Below are 21,095 nucleotides of genomic sequence, written 5' to 3'. Positions count from 1 at the left end.
TTTCTCAAAGAATTGTTTCATCTTAAGAAGATATTCTGATGTTATCTTTAGTAATTAATTAATTAACTAATTAAAATCCTGGGAATTTACAGATGCACTCTTGAAACTGGAGACTAGTCCTAATTCACACTCGGTGCACTTCCGCTGATCACTTTCACTTGGTGGTGTCAATTCTGCTGGGGACGACGACGATAGATGTTTATGTTCAGAGCAATATTTATGTTCTTTCATAAGCTAAAACATATAGGTTACTGTTGTTGTATGTAAACATCTCATGAAAGACAATAAGCAGGCATTTTTACCGAATCAGTGGGCTATTACAGTTAGAGAGAGAAGGAGCTCCCCCGCGCCCTGGACGTGACAGAGGTTAGTGCACAGGGGAAGTGTATGAGAGAGAAGTGGGACGAGTGCGAGTTTGCGAGCCGGTCACTCGGCATCGTACCTTCGTCCAAATGGAGCTGTTACAGCGGAGATAGAACGAATAAACCCAGCACCCAGTTTACTGAGGTATGGTAAACTAACATCTGTCTGACTATGTGAGTTAATCTGCGCTTTTATTAATTTAACCACTAAAGAGTGGACGACAGTCTTAGCTAGTATGCTAATCAAACGGACGGCTGCGTGTTAGCTCTGAGCTAGCGCTCACATTTTAATCCTCTTGACCGAAAATCTAAACAGCTCTCGCTAGCTGATATTACTTCTGTTGCTAAGATGCTCTCTCCATCCTAAAACTCTCCAGACTGCCGTGAAGATGTGGTTATGTTGATTCGCAGTCGTTATGCTAAGTTAGCTGTCCTAGCTTTAAATGTCTAGCTACTAGCTATTAGCTGCGAGGCTGAAGTTAAGTTTTCTGATGGAATTATCTGTTCCACCTTAAATGGGGGCACCAGTTACGCTTGGGCGTCACAGTGCTACACTGTAAAGGCTGCACCAGTTAAGGTGGAAGAGAGAATTCCTAAGTGAAACTGGCGGATATTCAGAAAACTTCAGCTTTGTCCACTTATTTTGGCCAGTCAGGAGTAACAACTTCACTAAAACTGTGTTTATCCGATGAAGAGGTGGGAGACGTTTATTTTTTTGGCAAAACTAGATAACTGCGTAACGTTAGTAAAAGTCGAAACTAGAAACGTCCCCTTAAGTATTAAGTTACTCAGTTTGTTTTAACGTTAGTTTGTTTTTGGAGTCCACTAAAGCAATGACAGAGTTCCCCACTTATGTTACCTTTTCAGTTCTCTGTGTAAAAATAATGTAAAAGACATTTACAACTCACTGTAAAACCTCGATACATGATTCTGTTGCACTTGGAATAAATATACACTCTACCTATAGAATATTAGTCTATAGACTCATTTAAAAAAAGGTAATATTTTTACTTAAATATGTGAATTCGTTTAACATAGGGCTGAATATTTTGTGAGAAAGATCTAATTGCAACTTTACTGAACAATATAGTGGTTTATATTGTAAACATCATGGCATCCAATATATAAATATATGTATTGAAAATGTAGGCTAGAATAAAATGATAGTTTTTGCATTTTTAAAAATTTCACTTTCAATTTTAAAAGCCATTAAACATTCACCCCAGATAAATAACTGTATCAGTGGTTTTTAATAATAGCATATTGCACAAGTCACGTTTCCTGAAGATTGGGGAAGAAAAAAAATGATATTTTCTCAGTATTCTTGGCTTAGTTTTAAATATATGTGTGGGATGTTGACTGTAGAGCTCTCCTCAAGCCTAATACAGGTTTTGTGTTGAAATGATTGTGGTACAATTGTTACTTCAACTGTTGAATTACCATACTACCCTCAGAAAGTGGCTAGCCACCATTATCCTCAACATAATTTTTCCAACGAATCACAAATTTCTATCCCCCAAAGCGGCTTATTGTTAAGTTAATCTTAACAATTAGAGAGTTTTCATTTTGATTAAGATGTTCATGAGAAACCCAGACCTGAACAGTTACATTTCTTCAGCTGTGTCTGATTTAGTAAATCTAAGACACTCTGGTTTGCTGTGCTGTCTTATAAAGTCTTATCTAACTTAAATAACAACTGTTCTGAATCTGACGTGGTTACTTTGCTCTGTCGCTATTGTAGCTACTCATGAGCATCGAACACCTTTGTTAGACCAGGAAAGATAATATGATACAGGTTGTAATTTGCCGGCTCAGTGTTTTGTTCGACTCCAGCAGGCCAGGCAAGGTGGAGGTGGCATCGACTGTCAGCATTGGATCCACTCTAGGCTCTTTCCATTGCAACCGGAGATTCAAGTTCAGTCTCTTCCGTGGCAGCACAGAAAGAGGCTTTGGATATCACACAGAGAGATATCAGCATGATGGAACACATTCAAGTACAGTTGTTATTGATACCCAGACAAGACAGACGTGAGGTTAATCATATGAACAGTGGTGGGTGGCGTAGCCTAAATACAGTTTTGGTACTTCAGTGAAATAATGATTAAGGTTCAGTGGAAAGTACCTTTCCAAAGGACGAAAAAAAACTAGAGTAAAAGAAACGCAAGAATTGACACATTCAAAACACAGTAAAATTGAATTACACCAATTATTTACAGTAAGATCATAACTCAGTCATTGAGATGAAAACTGATCTTTCTGATGTCTAATGGAGCACTGTAGAGAAAACAACACACTCTCAAATAAGGCTTTGTAATGACTACACATTTTTTATTATTATAATTAAACCACAGTAAAGATTTCTTTTTTGTGATTTGCTCAGATTTATTTCTTCCATAATTATGATGATACATTCTAGGCCAAAACATTTTTACAAGGCAACATCCCTGGCATCAGGCATTGTATTTGTAGTCATTTCATGTTATAGACTTCTGAGAGGGAGCTGTTAGAGGCATTAACACTTCAGACATCTGGTTCCTATCAACTCTGAATCACTCAGAATGGCTTTGTTTACATCTCAGTGATTGAATTTTCGGCAATCCGTGGAATCCCTTTTAAGTCCTAAGTAATTGAAAGGACTGCAGCAGATCTGTAAAATACACCCGTTATATGTCAGCAATGGCTCTGACGTTAGTTAGTAGCAATCCTTCCCTATTTGTTTAACTAACGTACACAAAAGATAAACTTTAAACTAGTTCTGCAAGTTATAAGGAGCCTATTACTGCTATCAAAATAGCATGCTGCCATTTAACAAAACGATTTTAGGAATATAGATGCAACATTAAATTTAACTGAATAAAAATGTATATCTCACAATAATGTTTTTATAGAAGCCAAAGAAAGTGTACACCATTCGAAAACAATCAGGGCTGCACAAGTTCAGAAAATTGTATTTGAGAACACAGAACTAAATATACTGTATTACTGTCTATGAACTGTATCACAGTAATGTGGGTTTAACCTTAAGTTAATGTATCAAACTGTTTTGGCCTTGTCTGAAAGGATTGATGTGTGAACTAAAGTGTGATTTTTCACAACCGTTTTGTCAAGTGTTGATTGCAATGCTATAGCCTTTATTTCTTCGAAGGAAGGGTAAACGTGCAGACTAACTGACACGAGACTAGTGTCGTGTTCGCCTGTGATGCTTGAGTTGGTTCATGTGGAAAAAACCTTGACAAAGGCCTTAATATCAGGACTCTCCATTGGTGAAGTAAAATCGCCTGGGGTGAATTATGCCACTGAGCAAATGAGGGGAAGTGGAAGGTAGTGTGACGAAGGGGGAAGTGTCCTTACTCAGTCACAAGCAGACATTCATGTAAAAGTTAAGATCACATGGACATTCCCATTTCCAATCTTAAGAAACATGGCTGAGATTTTTCCTGTCGTTGCAAAAAGTAAATGACGTTTATATACATGAGTGTTAATTATATAATAAACATTTACCACTTTAGTTCTAGTTTCTAGGGCTTTTTGAATGTAATCCTGCCTACATACTTCTAATCTAGGCTAAACGGCAGCTATTTAAATCTGGTGTCCTAACTGCTGCCAATTTATAGCCCATTATTAGCAGAAATGTCACTAGTCAGAGTAAGATGATACAGTGCAGCGTGTGCTACGTTAGCTCGTCTTTTAGGTTCCTAGTGTCATTTATTAAAAAATACAAAATAAGTAGTCAGATTTACTTCTGGATTGATGTAGGGGTTTAAGTTGTCTGTAAATAGAAGTGTCTTTCACATTTCTGCTAATAAATATGCAAATCCTGTGGCCCACATTGCTCAGGATTTTTGTTTTTTAAACCTCTTTGACCTTTCGTCACACAGTAACAGATGTTCAATTTTAGTAAGAATTTGGTAGATCAAATATCTGATTGGTTGGACAAAAAAAAACAATGGGGTCAGATCATATGTTAGTATAATAAGTGGGAGCTTATCTTTAAATCCATGACTATGCTTTGTAGATGCTTGGGTGATGCTTTGTTTAACAGTGGAATTTTTCTTTACTTATATACGGTTCTCTAGTTTTGGCCTCTCAGCTTATTTATTATGGCTTTAAGGTACAATTTAATTTCAACTTTGTACAATTTTGTATAATGTATGTTCACCTACCCATCCCTGTATTAAGCATCAGTGAATCTAAATGCTCAATTTTCTTTCTTTCTTTCTGTCTTTTATTTGTATAGTGGCCTAAAAGTATTTGGCCATGGGTGACACGGAGCTGGAACTGTCCCCTTCCCATCTGGAGGAGCTACAAAAGAGTCCTTCGGCCTCTTCCACCTCCACTACCTCGTCTCTCTCCCTGCCCTCGTCTCCATCTTCTGGTCGACATCCATTTACCAGTTCCAGCCCTAGTGCTAGTGAAGGCTTGCCTGCTTCTAGCCCTCCTCTGGATGTCATATCTGAGGGTGTGGGTGAACTGAGCCTGGTCATTGATACTGAGGTGGCAAAGAAAGCCTGCCAAGAGGTTCTGCAGAAGGTCAAGTTCCTCAAAAGTGATGGAGAAACAACTCCAGCTAGTTTTAAGCCTGTGTTGGTCAATGGGACAGCCCATAATGATTCTAGAGAAGGAGAGAGCGGAGAACTGAACAAGCCTTCAAAGATTGGGGAGGAGGAGCCTCCCCCAGGCTCAGTGAAAAGTGCACGGCGGCGGCAAAAGAACAACTCCTCCAAACAGTCATGGCTTCTGCGGCTGTTCGAGTCAAAGCTTTTTGACATCTCCATGGCCATCTCTTATCTGTACAATTCCAAGGAGCCGGGAGTGCAAGCCTATATTGGCAACCGACTGTTCAGTTTCCGTAACGAGGATGTGGACTTTTACTTGCCCCAGCTGCTTAATATGTACATCCACATGGACGAGGACGTGGGCGATGCCATCAAGCCCTATGTGGTGCACCGCTGCCGTCAGAGCATCAATTTCTCCCTGCAGTGCGCCTGGCTGCTGGGGGCCTACTCCTCTGACATGCACATCTCTACACAGCGCCACTCACGTGGCACCAAGCTGCGTAAGCTTATCCTGTCAGATGAGCTGAAGCCTGCCAGCCAGCGTGTACGCAGGGAGATCCTGCAGCCTCCAGCACCCTGCCCCCCACCACTGCACCATGCACCGGGCCTAAACGAGCATGGCCTCTCACCTTCCAAACGCACTCATCAGCGCTCCAAATCGGATGCCACTGTCAGCATCAGCCTCAGCAGCAACTTGAAGAGGACAGCCAGCAACCCTAAAGTAGAGAGTAGTCAGGATGAGGTGAGCCCCATTAATATGACCAGAAGGATTGCGTAACCCTCTTGGGTGCTGCAATGCATTGGCTTCATTACATGTGATCATTCTAGAGGCACTTCATAATTTTTCTCTCTTTCAGAACATATTTGAGTTTAGGCAGTTTCTGCTTTAGCTTGTGTATTTTCCTGTTGTCTTTGTCTTATAGTTCTGGTAATGTTTACATGTTTATAAGTGTCTATATCTGTACTGTTTGATTAGTAAGAAACAAATGTGCAGTGCTACATATTACTACATGATATATCCTGTCACCAAAATGTTTTTGAAAGTAGTGTGATGGAGATTTTAAAAATGAGCATATACAAGTGAAGCACAGTAAATCAGGATGTGATTATGTGATAGTATAAAAAAATATATATTGTTCAGTTTACAATTTTGTGCATTTCATGTTTTACACACAACAAGATGGAGGGTAGGCTCTGGACCCACCGCGACCCTAAACAAGATGATATGGTTACAGAAAAGAAAAGAATGAATTTTTACTTTATGTTGATAGTTCTTAATATAGGTTTACTTGATTATTTTTTGGATTTACATTCAGTAAGGAACAAAACGAATATCTGTGGTGTAATGAGCGACTTGTGAGTTGTCAGTTCTCAGATAATAAAATGCACACAGAGCACAAATCAGAGTGACAGCTGTGAACTTTAATCCTAGTACAGGAGTGAGGCAGTAACCAATTGCAGTCTAATGGTCAGTGTCTATATTGTTCTCTGTTCTCAAAAATTGTTGAGCTTCAGTTGTTAAGCAGGTTTTTTTCTTTTTAAATCAGGTGTTGATGGCAGTATCTGTATCACACCTGTGGCTGTATCTCTTTTCAGTTTCCTTAGTCTACATTAGTTCAGCTGTGCAAATGTCTCTGGGGGCCCTACATGCCACCCTCAATGCCTTTTTACATCCATAATGAGTGGACTTGTTTTGTTGTAATATTATTGTTGAGGGCCACGGTTATGGTCCGTTTTCTGTTTACTGTGCAGGACTGAACTGGCATTATCCCTGTCTTTGGTGCAGAAATTATTCAGAAGCTTGGCTGACCATACCATGTGGCCATGCATAACCACATTTGCTATGTCACCTGACAAAGAAACATGGCATTTGTGTGTTATTTGAACTAGATTAGGATTACATTCCTATATTAGTGCATATTCACATAGTCAGAGTTTTATGTTTTAGGCTAAACACAAGTGAAGCAAACTTCCTCAAATGTTGCATTTCACGTGGGCCATTTTAATCTCAGCAGATCTATCAGAAAAATCGCATTGTGATGTGAAAGGGAGTCATCAAAATCACTGGTCATGATCATTATCTTTATTTATCTTCATTCAGGATGCTGTCCTTCCCTCCCCTCACTTTCATTTGCCTGTTTGTGCTGCCATGGCAACAATGGCGTCACTGTTCACAAGAGTTTGCAGTTGTGGCAAATTGAGCAAGGATTAGTAAAGTCTTGGGAAAGCATTTGATGTCCACCACTGTCATGTATTTTTGGTAATAAATTACATTTACGTCAAACAAACCCATTCAGATAACGAACACTAAAGCTAATACACCTTACTAACACAACAGTGTAAAGCATCGATTAGCTGTTCCAGCTTGGCTTTGTTGGGGTTGTAAATGTTTGGCTGTTGTTTCTGTAGCATTTGATGGATATTCTGAATTGACTAATGATTAGTTTTTGGTTGACTGGTGAGTATTGAGATGCCCTGTTGTTGCCAGTCATGTTGATCATTGTTCTGGATCTATATAGAGATATTATTTTTGATGTCTCCCACCTTTTATTAATTTTTTGTTTGTGTTGGTGTCGCTTCAGGCATATTTATTCCACAGGTGAATGCTTTACACTCTCTATAGATTGACATTACCATCAAGTTAGCACATGATTGGCTGAATTATTCAATCCTCAGGTGGTTTAGTGCCCCTTGCTTGGGAATTTGGTAACCTCATAAGAGATTATCACTGTAATCTGTAAGAGACAAATGCATCACGACTGTAGCAGCTTGTTTGACCACCAGATCCACAAAAGTCCAGGGTGTTGGTGGATCCCTGGTCGGTGATCACTCTTTTATCTAGTGGAGTTTGGACTTCGGTTTGTCTCTGATGAATCACAGCCACTGCCTAACCAATGAGACATGCACTTTTGTAAACAAGCTGAAGGGAATACTTGGCAAGATCCCTGTTCGTTGTGCTTGTTTGGCCCTCTCTGTCTTGTGTGAGAGACTCTTGTGTCATGTGAGAGAATGGCTGATCGTTGGGCACTTCTGAGGTTAATACAGCAAAGTCTCTTGGCAATGTGTGCTGAAGAGTGTTTGTTTTCAGTAAGCTGGATAATAATTCAACAGTATATTTTTTTCCCTAATAAGAACATTCCTGGCCTTTCTCCTTGCACAGGCTCAACTTTTGGCTTAAGGAATCTGGCTAAGCAACTTCCCTGTCTTATTTGTTCTTTCCCCATCTGGATTTACCCATGCTCAGTTTTTGAGAATGATCAGTTTAGACTACAAGCTCTGCAATGCCCTCTTCAGCTGTGATTATAACAGGATTTGACTGTGAATTAGCCTACTTTGCAGAAATTGAATTACTCTACAGTTAGGGGGAAATATGGGACAGATCATAGTTTGCATTTTTGTGCTTTAACAGAGTGGGTGATGAAGGTTACTAGTGCTGATTCAGCATGTGTGCCTTGGTGGAAGACATGACATATTGTTGCTATTTAAAATGTTCAGCCCTGAAGTCAGCTTTAGGAAATCAGAGTTGTAGATTTAGTCTAATTTATCCCACCAAATTTAAGAAATGTTTAGGCTGTATATCAGTATAAGATCACGAAAAGACAGTTATTAACAATGACATTACTCAGATTGATAGATTAGCTGTGTAATTGCCCTGTTGAATATTAAACCTGTAGTGACTCTGGCCCCTTGGGAATAAAGTTGGACACTCTTTGGTATGAGGTCAGTGCTGGTCTTATTTGTATAATCCCTGGCTTTGTCCAGTGCTGATCATGGCACCGTGTGGCAGTCAGATCAGCAATGGCCTGTCACCTCTCTGGGGATTAAGCACAGGCTGCAGCCAGTGATGATCATGACAGAGGAATTTTGAGGCTTACCAAGTCATTGCCAGGTCCGTGGAGCTATAATGGATCTTCAAACATAACTGTGAGCACTGTTTTTTTGTTTTATTTTTTTTTGTCTTGCTCTTCCCCCTCCCTCCACCACTCCCCCTGCTCTGGTACCATAATCCGTCCCCCTTTTCCCAGGACATGAGCTCCAGCTCCGACAGTCTCGAGTTAGAGGCTGGTACCGTAAGTCAACCACTGTCTAATAACGTCCTTATCTGTGCATTGTGGGATGATGGCTGTTTCTGTTCGCAGTTGGGGTTGGACTCCCAGATTCCTTCAAATGTGTGCCTTTAAAGATTTGCAAGCATGTCATCTCAAAAGACGCACTAAGGTTTTATTATTGAGAAACTGTTGTGTTGTGATTATTTCTGGGTTAGAAGCCCTCCTTTCTAAAAAGACTTTTGTTTATTGTGTCTGTGAACTGACATGCTTGGAAACATTATACATTCTTTGGCCTTTTCCCCCTCTGATGCTGCCCTATAATTAATACTACAATTCAAAAAGTAGTTTCTCAGTTTGAGTCTGAGATTCCTGTAATTCAAACATAGCTCATGAAGAGCATTAAACTACACAGAAGGCATAGTTTAATTATTGGTTTCCCTTCTGTGAAGTCAGTTTGGTTTCTTTAGCCACTATATCTGAACTAATGACAGTTTACTGGTACAAAGAAATGAATGCCCCATTAGCACTTTAAAAAAATAACAATACATAAGTGTATTGCCATAAATAAGCCATAAAATATATATATTTGTCTTTAAACATGGCATTCACTTCTTCATTCCAAAGAGTAAACTGTTAGTCCAGGTATACAGGACCAGTCAGAGCCTGCATTCATCGATTGAACACAATAAATTATGCTTTTATTTGTGTAGAACGCCTATTTGAAGAGATGGGACTTCATTTATAAATCATTTCTTTATGGGATTCTCTTACTAAATAAACACAGCTTCTCTGCAGGTGTGTCACATTCATTCTGTTAAGATATTACCTTAAGGTTTAATCTTAAAGGCCTTTAGGTTTTATCTTTTATTACAGTAAATAAATCATTGAACAATCATGCGTGCTCCGTCTTTGTCTGTTTGATCAGAGGGGATTCTTTTGGTAAGCATGTTGTTCATGATATAATCTATGTTCTTTTCCTAAAGAAGCTAAACATAACACTCGTGGGGGGCGAGTTTTCTGTATATAATCTTCTATATGGTCCTCAAAGTTACCATGGGAGTGGTAAATAACTATAGACTGCACCGTGGAAAACACAAATGGAGGAGTTTGATGAGTCTTACTCCACGTTTGTCATTGTGGAATGGGCTCATTTATTTGTGTAAATAATTCTCTCTCATTTTAGGTGATGTTACTCATTCATGCCTCACTTGTGCCACCCTATGGTCAGCTGATGCTAGAAAGCACCTTTTTTCTTTCATTTGTTTAAACTCTCATGCTTCGCTTTGATTTCAGAATGATTTTATCATGCATGTAGACTCGTTTGGCCTAGTATTCATTTTTTGTTTAATAATAGTTTCAATCTTGATAATGTCACTAGTACAAATAACGATAACTACATATAGAAATCAATGTGTAATTTGTAGTAAAGTTGTAGCTGTGGTATCAATGTATATAAAATATATGGCGTGAAATTAACTACTCCCCTTTTTTTCCTTTCTCTCTCTCCTACTGTGTCTGTGGTGTTTTCTCTATTTCCCTTTTTGTCCTCCTGATAGCCTGTACGCCTGACTCCTCAGCGGGAGTTCATCAAATCTCTTATGGGAATTGGGAAGAGACTGGCCACTCTGCCCACCAAAGAGCAGAAGACACAGAGACTCATCTCAGAGCTGTCCCTGCTCAACCACAAGCTGCCCGCTCGGGTTTGGCTGCCCACAGCAGCGTTTGACCATCATGTGGTGCGGGTACCGCACACGCAGGCTGTCGTGTTGAACTCAAAAGACAAGGTGAAATAATTTTAGGAAATTGAGCGCTGATGTGGACTGTTTTCAGTTTCTTTTGTCAAACAGGTTTTTACTATAATAAAATACTAATTCACTCTTAATTTAAATAAAATAACTCAGTTTCATCAGCTACTTCATATGTTTCTCAGCTTTTATTATGAGGACAGTAATCTCACTCTTGTCTTAAACTGTAAATTCTAACTAAGTCTCTGAAACAGAAGATCACCATTTTTAGTTCACTCAAGTGTTTTGAATGTCTGGTTGGGTTTTCATTGTCCTCAGGTACTATGCAAGTTAACCAGTTAAGTAAAATATGTTAAACTAAGATTTAAAATGTCTCATTGTAATAGATAACAGTATACGTTAGAAATGGAAATTATAGGGACTTTTGTGGATTTGGCTAATGCTAAAATGTTTGATTACTGCCTTCAGGCCCCTTACTTAATCTATGTAGAAGTTTTGGAGTGTGAGAACTTTGAGACTTCGAGTGTACCAGTAAGGATTCCAGAGACTCGCATCCGCAGTACGCGCTCTGTAGAGAATCTTCCTGACTGCGGCATCACTCCTGACCAGCGTGCCAGCAGCTTTTCCACTGTTCCTAACTACGACAACGATGATGAAGCTTGGTCTGTGGATGACATTGGAGAGCTCCAGGTCGAGGTAATTTACTACAATGGCTTAGCACTTTTTTTTATGAGCGCATTGCTTCCTTTGTCCCTGTGGTAACTCGTTCATCATCATTTGCTGTTTTAGCTGCCAGAGATCCATACCAACAGCTGCGACAACATCTCTCAGTTCTCAGTGGATAGCATCACCAGCCAGGAGAGCAAGGAGCCCATTTTTATTGCTGCAGGAGACATCAGGTATGCCTTTATACAATTATCACTTAATATTTCAGTATCTCTAGAAGTTCATGTGTGAAAGGGGCATTAGTCTCCAACAGGCATGGTCCAGTGTTGTCTCTGTGAATTTTAACTACACTGGAGAAGCTTGTAGACCAAGTGCTTGTTTGGACTTCAAATCACAAAAATGACAGTCCAGAACTGGGATTCGAATTGGAAACATTTTGAAGACCTGTTTGAGTGTATTTTGCAACTTTTTATTCAGCTACTATTCTGATGGATAATAAATGTTGGGCTGGAATAAAATAACTGCAGTGTGCTTTAATATAATGAGTTAATAATCTTATAATGTTAAATGTCAGGTTACTTAATAACCTCCCTGCAGCTTCACAGCTCCACAACATTCATTCATTCATTCATTCATTATCTGTAACCGCTTATCCAGTTCAGGGTCACGGTGGGTCCAGAGCCTACCTGGAATCATTGGGTTCAAGGCGGGAATACACCCTGGAGGGGGCGCCAGTCCTTCACAGGGCAACACAGACACACTCATACATTCACTCACACACTCACACCTACCAATGGTCGCCAATCCACCTACCATCGTGTGTAAAAAACTTAACCATTTTATCAAACTTTAATATCTGTAAGTACTTTGAATATTTTATGCTATAAATGTGACTTAAATATGAATGTAACAATTTCACCTTCAATGATTATGACTTCATTGATTATATCCTTCAAGGATTGATTCCTAGGATTTATACTGCAAGAAAAACTGGTTGTTTGAGCTTGTATTTGGAAAACTGCAAATTCAAAGACTATGACCAGTTGAAAATAACGATTCAATCAAACTCACACTAACTTCAGCCAATATATTTATATGATTTTGTTACTATATCTTGAATTAGATGTTGGTGAACAGTGAGTTTATTTTCCCCAAACATTGATCATATAACCGCTTATCCAATTAAGGGTCACGGTGGGTCCAGAGCCTACCTGGAATCATTGGGCACAAGGCAGGAATACACCCTGGAGGGGACGCCAGTCCTTCACAGGGCAACACACACACTCACACATTCACTCACACTTATGGACACTTTTTTGAGTTGCCAATCCACCTACCAACGTGTGTTTTTGGACTGTGGGAGGAAACCGGAGCACCCGGAGGAAACCCATGCGGACACGGGGAGAACACACCAAACTCCTCACAGACAGTCACTCGGAGCGGGAATCGAACCCACAACGTCCAGGTCCCTGGAGCTGTGTGACTGTGACACTACCTGCTGCACCACCGTGCCGCCCAGCTCCACAACACTGTAATTAAAAAAGAAATTATTTCCTGGGCAGTCTTATTCACAATGTGTTGTGATTGTGTTAAAAAAATTAATAGAATGATCACATAAAACTAACTTTTAATATAAACTACTGTACCTATAGCTGATGACTTTTCTAAGCTTGTGTTCACAATGCTAAACACAAATGTTTGATTCATGAATTGTCCTCCTTTGCATTAAATTCGTCAAATCAATTTAGTAGTTAAGTAGGTTGAATTGAAGGTATCTGGGACTGTACGGCATTTTTGAAAAGATGTACAACAGTTTTTCAGTCTTTAACAGCAAAAACCATAACACAGTGGGTGGAGTTATCGTCAAACGAACATACACTGCTCAAAAAAAAAATAAAGGGAACACTATAATAACACATCGTCGATCTCAATGAGTAAAATATTTCACTTGAAAATCTTTATTCATAGTGGAATGCATTGAGAACAAAACATAAAAATCATCAATGTAAATCAAATGCATTATCCCATTCTCCACGAAGTCTCAAGACTCTGTCACGTCTGTCACATGTGCTCAGAGTGAACCTGCTCCCATCCGTGAAGAGCACAGGGCTCCAATGGCGAATCTGCAATCTTGGTGTTCTCTGGCAAACGCCAATCGCCCTCCACGGTGTTGGGCTGTAAGCACAAGCCTCACTTGTGGATGTCGGGGCCTCATAACACCCTCATGGAGTCTGTTTCTGACCGTTTCTGCAGAAACATGGCTATTAGTGGCCTGCTGGAGGTCATTTTGCAGGCCTCTGGCACTGCTCCTCCTGTTCCTCCTTGCACAAAGGAGGAGGTAGCGGTCCTGCTGCTGGGTTGTTGCCCTCCTACAGCCCCCTCCACGTCTCCTGTTGTACTGTATGCCCTCCATGTTCTGGACACAAATTCTTGCCACAGCTCGTATTGATGTGCCGTCCTGGATGAGCTGCACTACCTGAGCAACTTCTGTGGGTTGTAGACACCGCCTTATGCTACCACTAGGGGTGAGAGCACTGACAAAATGCAAACGTGACCAAAACATCAGCCAGAAAAGATGAGAACAGAGAAATGGTCTGTGGTCACCAGCTGCAGAAACACTCCTTTAGAGGGGTTGTCTTGCTATTTATTGCCTCTCATTTCTAGCCGTTGTCTGTTCCATTTGCACAATAGCAGATGAAATTTACTCACAATCAGTGTTGCTTCCTAACTGGACAGGTTTATTTCACAGACGTTGTGTTGTTTGTGTTCCCTTTATTTTTTGAGCAGTGTATAAATTCTCCTTGTTAATTTAAATATTTGTCTACATTTTTGGGCCATCCCATTGCTGAAATATCAGTGGTTCCTGAGTGGCAAATACTTTGCAGTTGATGTCAGGCTGGTAAAACTAGGATTGCCAGGTTTTATTTTTATTACAGTTAAAGGGGACATCTATGATTGGAGGAAATGCTGTTCTCTCTGGTTTATTTTCAGAAGCTCTCCAACTTGTAAAGTGGAATGTTTTGTTATTTGTATCTGGCTTTTAACAAAAAAAGTTTCTATTCACTGTTTGAATTTCACAGTAATTCATTTGTTACTTGAGTTGTTTAGTTTTGTACTTTCAGTATGTGTTTACTTTCATGCAGTTTGCCATCTCCCAAATTTGGCGACATTCTCTTAAGTAATTGTAAGTCATCCAAATCAGCAAATATAAGTCAGTATAGAGTAATAGAGTAATATCCTTATTTTGGTTTGTACTTTTCAACGTTCGGAGGTCTCTCCGTTGTCTAAAAAATCTCCAGATACATTTTTCTCTGCCGTGAACAGAGAGAGATCATTTACTGACATGGGGCTTTGTAAATACATTAGCCCAGTTTTGAGCACACAAACAGACTGGAGAGCTAGCAAATGGTGAGGAAACACCCTCAGAATTGTATACAAATTTGATTATAATCGCTAATGTCACCCATAAAAGAGAGCAATATTTATTACAATGTAGTGACTTGTAAATCTAAATTGAAATTACCAGTACTGTTATCCATAGGCACTACAAGGTATGTATGTGTGAAGCAGTGGCGGATGCTGGTCTTTCAAGGAGGGGAAGCTCAATTTCGGCCTACATCATAAAATGTGTCTGTTTATTTATACGTAAATTCTACCCTCCGTTCCTTTTTAAGAAAATGATCTGTGACCCTGTCGTACCAACAAGGCGTCTTTTCCAGGGACTTGACTAGTGTCCTCTCAATGGCCAGCAGAGCTAGGCTGCTTAAACGGCCTTGGCCCATGTGAAGTGTGTCCGCCTGTGAGTGCTTTGTGACGGTGGAGGGGCTCAGCAGCACCCGCTAGAAACTACGATAGAAGTCAGAAGGAGTGATAAAAGTCAGTCTCCAAACACAAGCAGCTACAAAAAACCCCAACAGAAATAGAAGCTCAGAAAAGTCTGGTTCAACTCAGAACAGAATGAAAATGTAATGCTCCCACGGATCTTTACACCAAAGGATCGTTGATTCGCTCATTTCGCTGTCAATCAAAAAGGGATTCAGCCTCAGACAGATCATCCTGCATCTGAGACAATCATCATGCAGAAGCTGAGCGTCCGGGCCGGCCCAGGCCAGCCACTGCCCCATAGACCCCCAGAGACGCTGAGCGTCCGATGGGCGGGACAAAGCACAGCATTTATCCAATGACTCGTCTCGCTTCGCTGCCCTTCGCTGCTTCACTATTGAACTCTGTGGACGCTCAGCGTCCTCACTGTTTAAATCACTGTGAATCTGCGTGAATGTTTGAGAGGAAAGCCGCGTCTTTACCAGTGATAAGAAGCTGATTCTGAACAAAAGTTGAGCGCGTTGTAGTGCATATTTATTCAATGACATGTACACACAACAGAATATATTTGATCACTTATTTTTTGACATTTTAGGGGAAGCTGAGCTTCCCTTGCAGTCTTAGAGCAATCGCCTCTGGTGTGAAGTGCCTCTAGGAACTGGCTTGTAACTCACTCACACACTTACTGACTGTTAAGAACTGTACCACAAAGGCTTACAATCAGTTACATTAGGATTACAGAATCTGAGGTTGTCTTTTAAGATTAACCGGCACTTTAAAGATATTTGTTGTGAAGCTTTTAATCACCTTTTAATAATGACAAACTGCAGTGTTAAGCAGTATACATTCAGTTAGGATACATTATAATCATAAATAGTCCCCTCTTATTTTTTTGTCGTTTGTGTGCACTTATTCAGGCGGCGTCTCTCAGAGCAGCTCGCTCAGACCCCAACCACATTTAAGAAGGACCCAGAGGATCCCTCAGCAGTAGCCTTAAAAGAACCCTGGCAGGAGAAAGTTAGGTGAGTATATAAAAGTTCATCTTGCCGCTAATTGTTTTTTCATCAACCTAGCCTGTAGTAATAATTTCTTCTTCTTCTTCTTTTTTTTTTATATCCTTTTGCTGATAAACAGACGAATCCGAGAGGCCTCTCCATATGGACATCTGCCTAACTGGCGTCTCCTCTCAGTCATAGTGAAATGTGGTGATGATTTAAGACAGGAACTCCTTGCCTTCCAAGTCCTGAAACAGCTGCAGGTTGTGTTTTTTGCTCTTATTGACTAGATTACTGTACTGAATCTAAGCCTCTATCCTAGATATAAGTGAATTATTTCTTCAACTCCTTTGGACTCAAAATAATCCAGATTCTTGTGCTTGCAGTCCATCTGGGAGCAGGAACGAGTCCCTCTATGGATAAAGCCCTATAAAATCCTGGTCATCTCATCTGACAGCGGCATGATTGAGCCAGTGGTTAATGCCGTGTCCATTCACCAAGTGAAGAAACAGAGCCAGCTCTCGCTGCTCGACTACTTCCTACAGGAACACGGCAACTACACTACAGAGGCCTTCCTCACTGCTCAGCGCAACTTTGTTCAGAGTTGTGCTGGCTACTGTCTCATCTGCTATCTGTTGCAGGTTAAGGACAGGTGAGACTAAACTTTTCTGATACCAAATGTATGAGAATACCCGTTGTAATTAATTATTGTTTTATTGATATACATATTGCATGTGGGATATTAAAATGTGCAGTTATTTATATGGGCTTAATTATTGTATTTTTAGTTTGTCTAGCACTCATACCTTGCTTGTCCTTGGAATATGCTGAGAAACTCTTTTCATGCCCTCTTTTCATCCTTTTCAGGCACAATGGGAACATCTTGCTTGATTCTGAGGGTCACATAATTCACATTGATTTTGGGTTCATTTTGTCAAGCTCTCCAAGAAATTTGGGCTTTGAGACATCTGCCTTCAAACTGACCAATGAATTTGTAGATGTAAGGAGATTTAAATATCGGCAAGTAATGTTACGAAACACGTTACAATACCTTCCTTATTACTTTCCTGAGAATTTCAAACGTGTGCTCTTTTAAAGGTTATGGGAGGTCAAGATGGAGACATGTTTAACTATTACAAGATGCTTATGCTTCAAGGCCTCATTGCTGCACGGAAACACATGGAGAAAGTCATCCAGATAGTGGAGATAATGCAGCAAGGTACGACATCTCTAGAATCATGTCTGGTCTTAAAACTGAGGCTGTGTACTAAAACCCTTTAGAGACCTTTAGAGTCTTCTATGGAAATTTATATGATTTTAATTCAATGCTAGAAAGTTATAGAAGTCAATTAATGGCGTGTGTCTGTAATAAGATTGTTACAGGTTAGAGATTTTACAGATATTAAATTATTATAGTAAAATGTGTAGCATAGTTATGTACAGGGGTTGGACAATGAACCTGAAACACCTGGTTTTAGACCACAGTAATTTCTCAGTATGGTGTAGGGCCTCCTTTTGTGGCCAATACAGCGTCAGTTTGTCTTGGGAATGACATATACAAGTCCTGCACAGTGGTCAGAGGGATTTGAAGCCATTCTTCTTGCAGGATAGTGGCCAGGTCTCTACGTGATGCTGGTGGAGGAAAACGTTTCCTGACTCGCTCCTCCAAAACACCCCAAAGTGGCTCAATAATATTTAGATCTGGTGACTGTGCAGGCCATGGGAGATGTTCAACTTCACTTTCATGTTCATCAAACCAATCTTTCACCAGTCTCGCTGTGTGTATTGGTGCATTGTTGTCCTGATACACGGCACCGCCTTCAGGACACAATGTTTGAACCATTGGATGCACATGGTCTTACTGGTGTAATGTGTAATTAATGAAGATTGGCCACCAGGCTGCTCCAATTTAGCCATGAAACCTCCCACACTACAATGACAGGTGTTTCAGTTTCATTGTCTACCCACTGTAGTTTTTATAATATTTTACCAGCTTTAATCCTAAATTCAGATACTGAAATCATTACCAAGCAAAATAAACGCATCTCTAATAAATAATTTAATTCCAAATATTTGTGAGCGTACTGCTGTCCGTATGATTTTGCTCGTTTATAACTCTTTAGTTGGATCTCCTGATATTTGTTCTGTCTTTCAGGCTCTCAGCTGCCATGTTTTCATGGCTCCAGCACCATCCGTAACCTAAAGGAACGTTTCCACATGAGCTTGACAGAGGAGCAGCTGCAGGTGTTGGTGGAGCAGATGGTGGATGGCTCTATGCGCTCCATCACCACCAAGTTGTACGATGGCTTCCAGTACCTCACGAATGGCATCATGTGACCTGGAGCATGACTTTCGGACTGAAATGTTTGGAACTGGAAAAGGCTGCACCACTTTCAGAAGCCACTCCCAAATACCTTCCCTATCTTTCCCTTTCCACAATCCCAGCGTGTTTGTACAGCCGGACAGAGTTTTGATCATGGATTTTATACCCTGACTGAAGAGCTCTCAGCTGTGAAGTTTCGCTTTGTCCTTTTTTTTTCTTCCTCAGTAACCCTCCCTCAACTTCTCTCTACATTTTTTGTTATGCTGTATTGCATTTCTCTGGACATCCTTTTGGAAAATACTTCTATCCAGTATCCTAGTGCCTCGTTCAAAACATTAGGCTGAGGCTCAGCTCCGCTTCGACTTGCTGCTTTTGTACTCATCCATGTGCTGTGTTACTTACTGTCTTAACTTTCCATATGTTCCTGAGCTGTTTTGTGTCTGTATTACTAATGCTTTCAACTGTGCGTGAACTACCTACCTATAGGTTCACATCTACATACAACGCAGTCACTGCTGAGACAACCCAGTAAAGGTCAAACTTGAGCGAACGTATAATGTGTACTTTGAGGGTGATAGTGGGTAAAGTCTTCAGTGGGTTCTCCTGTTTTGTCAGTGTTATTTTTTTTATCTACAGTTTCAGAGAACCACACGTTTCTAACAAATCTGAACACACCTGGCTTTAGATTGAGGGACAAAACATGCACTTTTGAAATGGGCTCTAATTGGCTTAATAAAGTGGACTATTGGCCTTATTTCACCTCCCTAACACATCTGTTGCCCCTTTTATCCAACTGCATTGACTTGCTGATGCACTAAACCACAAGTGTGATACAATCCCAAATACGCCTAGTTACATTAGGCTTGATTCAGTTCAGTGAGTGCATAGATTTACTAAAAGTCCAATTGTAATTTTTTAGGTATTGAAGTGTGAAATGGAAGAGTGAGAGGCAGAAAAAAAACACTATTTATTGCCTATTTACAGCTGCTTGCATACTTACACGACATGTCTGACTTGATTTTCTTTTATTTTGTTTATTTGTTAGAAATTCTGGTAACACTTTACCCAGGGCAGTGTTCTTTGGGCTGCATGACAGCTATGTAAACCCTTCGTGACAATTGACATAAACCTAAAAATACATTTTAGAAAGACTTTCACAATGAGACTTTTGAACGTACAAGTTGTAATTGTTCTCTTACAATGAGTTGCCACAGGGCCAACACACTGTAACCAACACACTGTAACAATTGACCCTGTTTCACAGGGACATGATGCATATAAATATAAATGCTCAGATTTAAATGGTGGTTTAATTTCCAGTGTCTGGGTCAGCAACGTCATTTTTTTGCCACTAATATTTGCTGAGCTTCAACATCTACATTATTAAATTAGTCAGAAAAGATGCATCTACGACAAAAGAAATGGCAAATGCAGTCATTATAACAAATGGCACCTGTTGAATAAGTGTTTTTAAATGTTGATTTAGGACTGTTATGTGTTATGAAGGGCTTATGTAAGTATTGTAGCCTTATAAAAGCCACTCTACAGTAAATTGTTACTAAAATAGTTTGGGGCAGAAATCTGTACAGATGTTCATATCCTGACTTTAATCCTTTCAAACTGTGCATGGACTCTTCTGTTGTCAGAAAGATATTGAGCTGTGTTTTAAGTGTGTACCGTTTGCCACTGAACATCTGTATTATTTTAACCAGAGAGTAGTGCATCAGATGGTGAATGACTGACAGTTGTATGAATGAGCAGATCAGATGATGATGATGATGATGATGATGCGTTAAGAACAAGGGCTACAAATAAGTGGATGAAATAAATGGATTGTTCATCTATTTGTTTTAGTTTATTAAAAACCAGTAAATGCACAGGTTTAAAACTGGTTTGAGAGATATTTTATTATCAAAATTAAGAAGGTATGGCCCTGGCACCCTATTAACAGGAACTTTATTTCCTTTTTCCAGTAGGATACGAGTTTTAATTACCGATTTTAACGTAAGCCCATTCCTTGCGAATTATTCTGACACATTTGAGTAAGCCATTTAGTACATGTAGAGTACATGTATGTTTCTCATTTCCATTTTATACTCCTTTTGGTTTGTGTCAGACCCTTTCTTTCCTTTATAACTTTTTAGACGGACCAGCTCTTACGATCACGTGAATGACCTCCCTTAACTTGTGAATGTTCTTTGTATAATAAATTAAATGTATCTGTTTCATGGCATGTCTTTTCTTCTTGCCCCAGGTGTGGAAATGTTTGTATCTCAGGTGGCCCCTTTATTCCTATAAAGTGCAATACATATACAGGTCAGTTATAATATAAAAAAATGGCCTCCAGGTTTGACCTGATAGTACACATTGTAGTTCTAAAATTCCAGACCGTATGCCAACTCTAGTTCTGCATACATCATTTGCACGCTTGCACCATATTCTTCAGTAATCAGGACACCAGAGTGCAGCTATGATTTTCATGGTTGATCACTCTGAGCACTGCAGTGACAGTGATGTTGAGTAGTGAGTGTTGTGCTTTTACGGGAGGATCAGACACATCAGTGCTGCTAGAGTTTT

At 39.9% G+C, this 21,095-nt stretch overlaps 1 protein-coding gene across 3 annotated transcripts; it reads left to right on the top strand.

Moving 5' to 3' along the window:
* Positions 1–235: 235 nt before the first annotated feature.
* Positions 236–20,760, top strand: pi4kb (phosphatidylinositol 4-kinase, catalytic, beta). Of its 3 annotated transcripts, none has more exons than XM_066682802.1 (12): positions 236–536; positions 4,600–5,660; positions 8,944–8,988; positions 10,524–10,751; positions 11,181–11,408; positions 11,502–11,611; positions 16,118–16,222; positions 16,335–16,458; positions 16,582–16,847; positions 17,063–17,195; positions 17,294–17,414; positions 18,351–20,760. In XM_066682802.1, the coding sequence occupies exons 2-12, from the start codon at positions 4,620–4,622 to the stop codon at positions 18,530–18,532; spliced, it is 2,583 nt and encodes an 860-aa protein (XP_066538899.1). In that variant the 5' UTR covers positions 236–536; positions 4,600–4,619; the 3' UTR covers positions 18,533–20,760. The 3 variants fall into 3 exon arrangements, with proteins under 3 accessions (XP_066538899.1, XP_066538898.1, XP_066538900.1); XM_066682801.1 differs by having other exon boundaries at positions 237–507; XM_066682803.1 differs by lacking the exon at positions 8,944–8,988 and having other exon boundaries at positions 239–507.
* The last annotated feature ends 335 nt before the right edge of the window (positions 20,761–21,095 follow it).

This window comes from Hoplias malabaricus, chromosome 10, assembly GCF_029633855.1.
Source record: "Hoplias malabaricus isolate fHopMal1 chromosome 10, fHopMal1.hap1, whole genome shotgun sequence".
Lineage (NCBI taxonomy): Eukaryota > Metazoa > Chordata > Actinopteri > Characiformes > Erythrinidae > Hoplias > Hoplias malabaricus.
The sequence above is the reverse complement of the archived record's forward strand: the minus strand, read 5'-3'. Positions and strand labels throughout refer to the sequence as shown.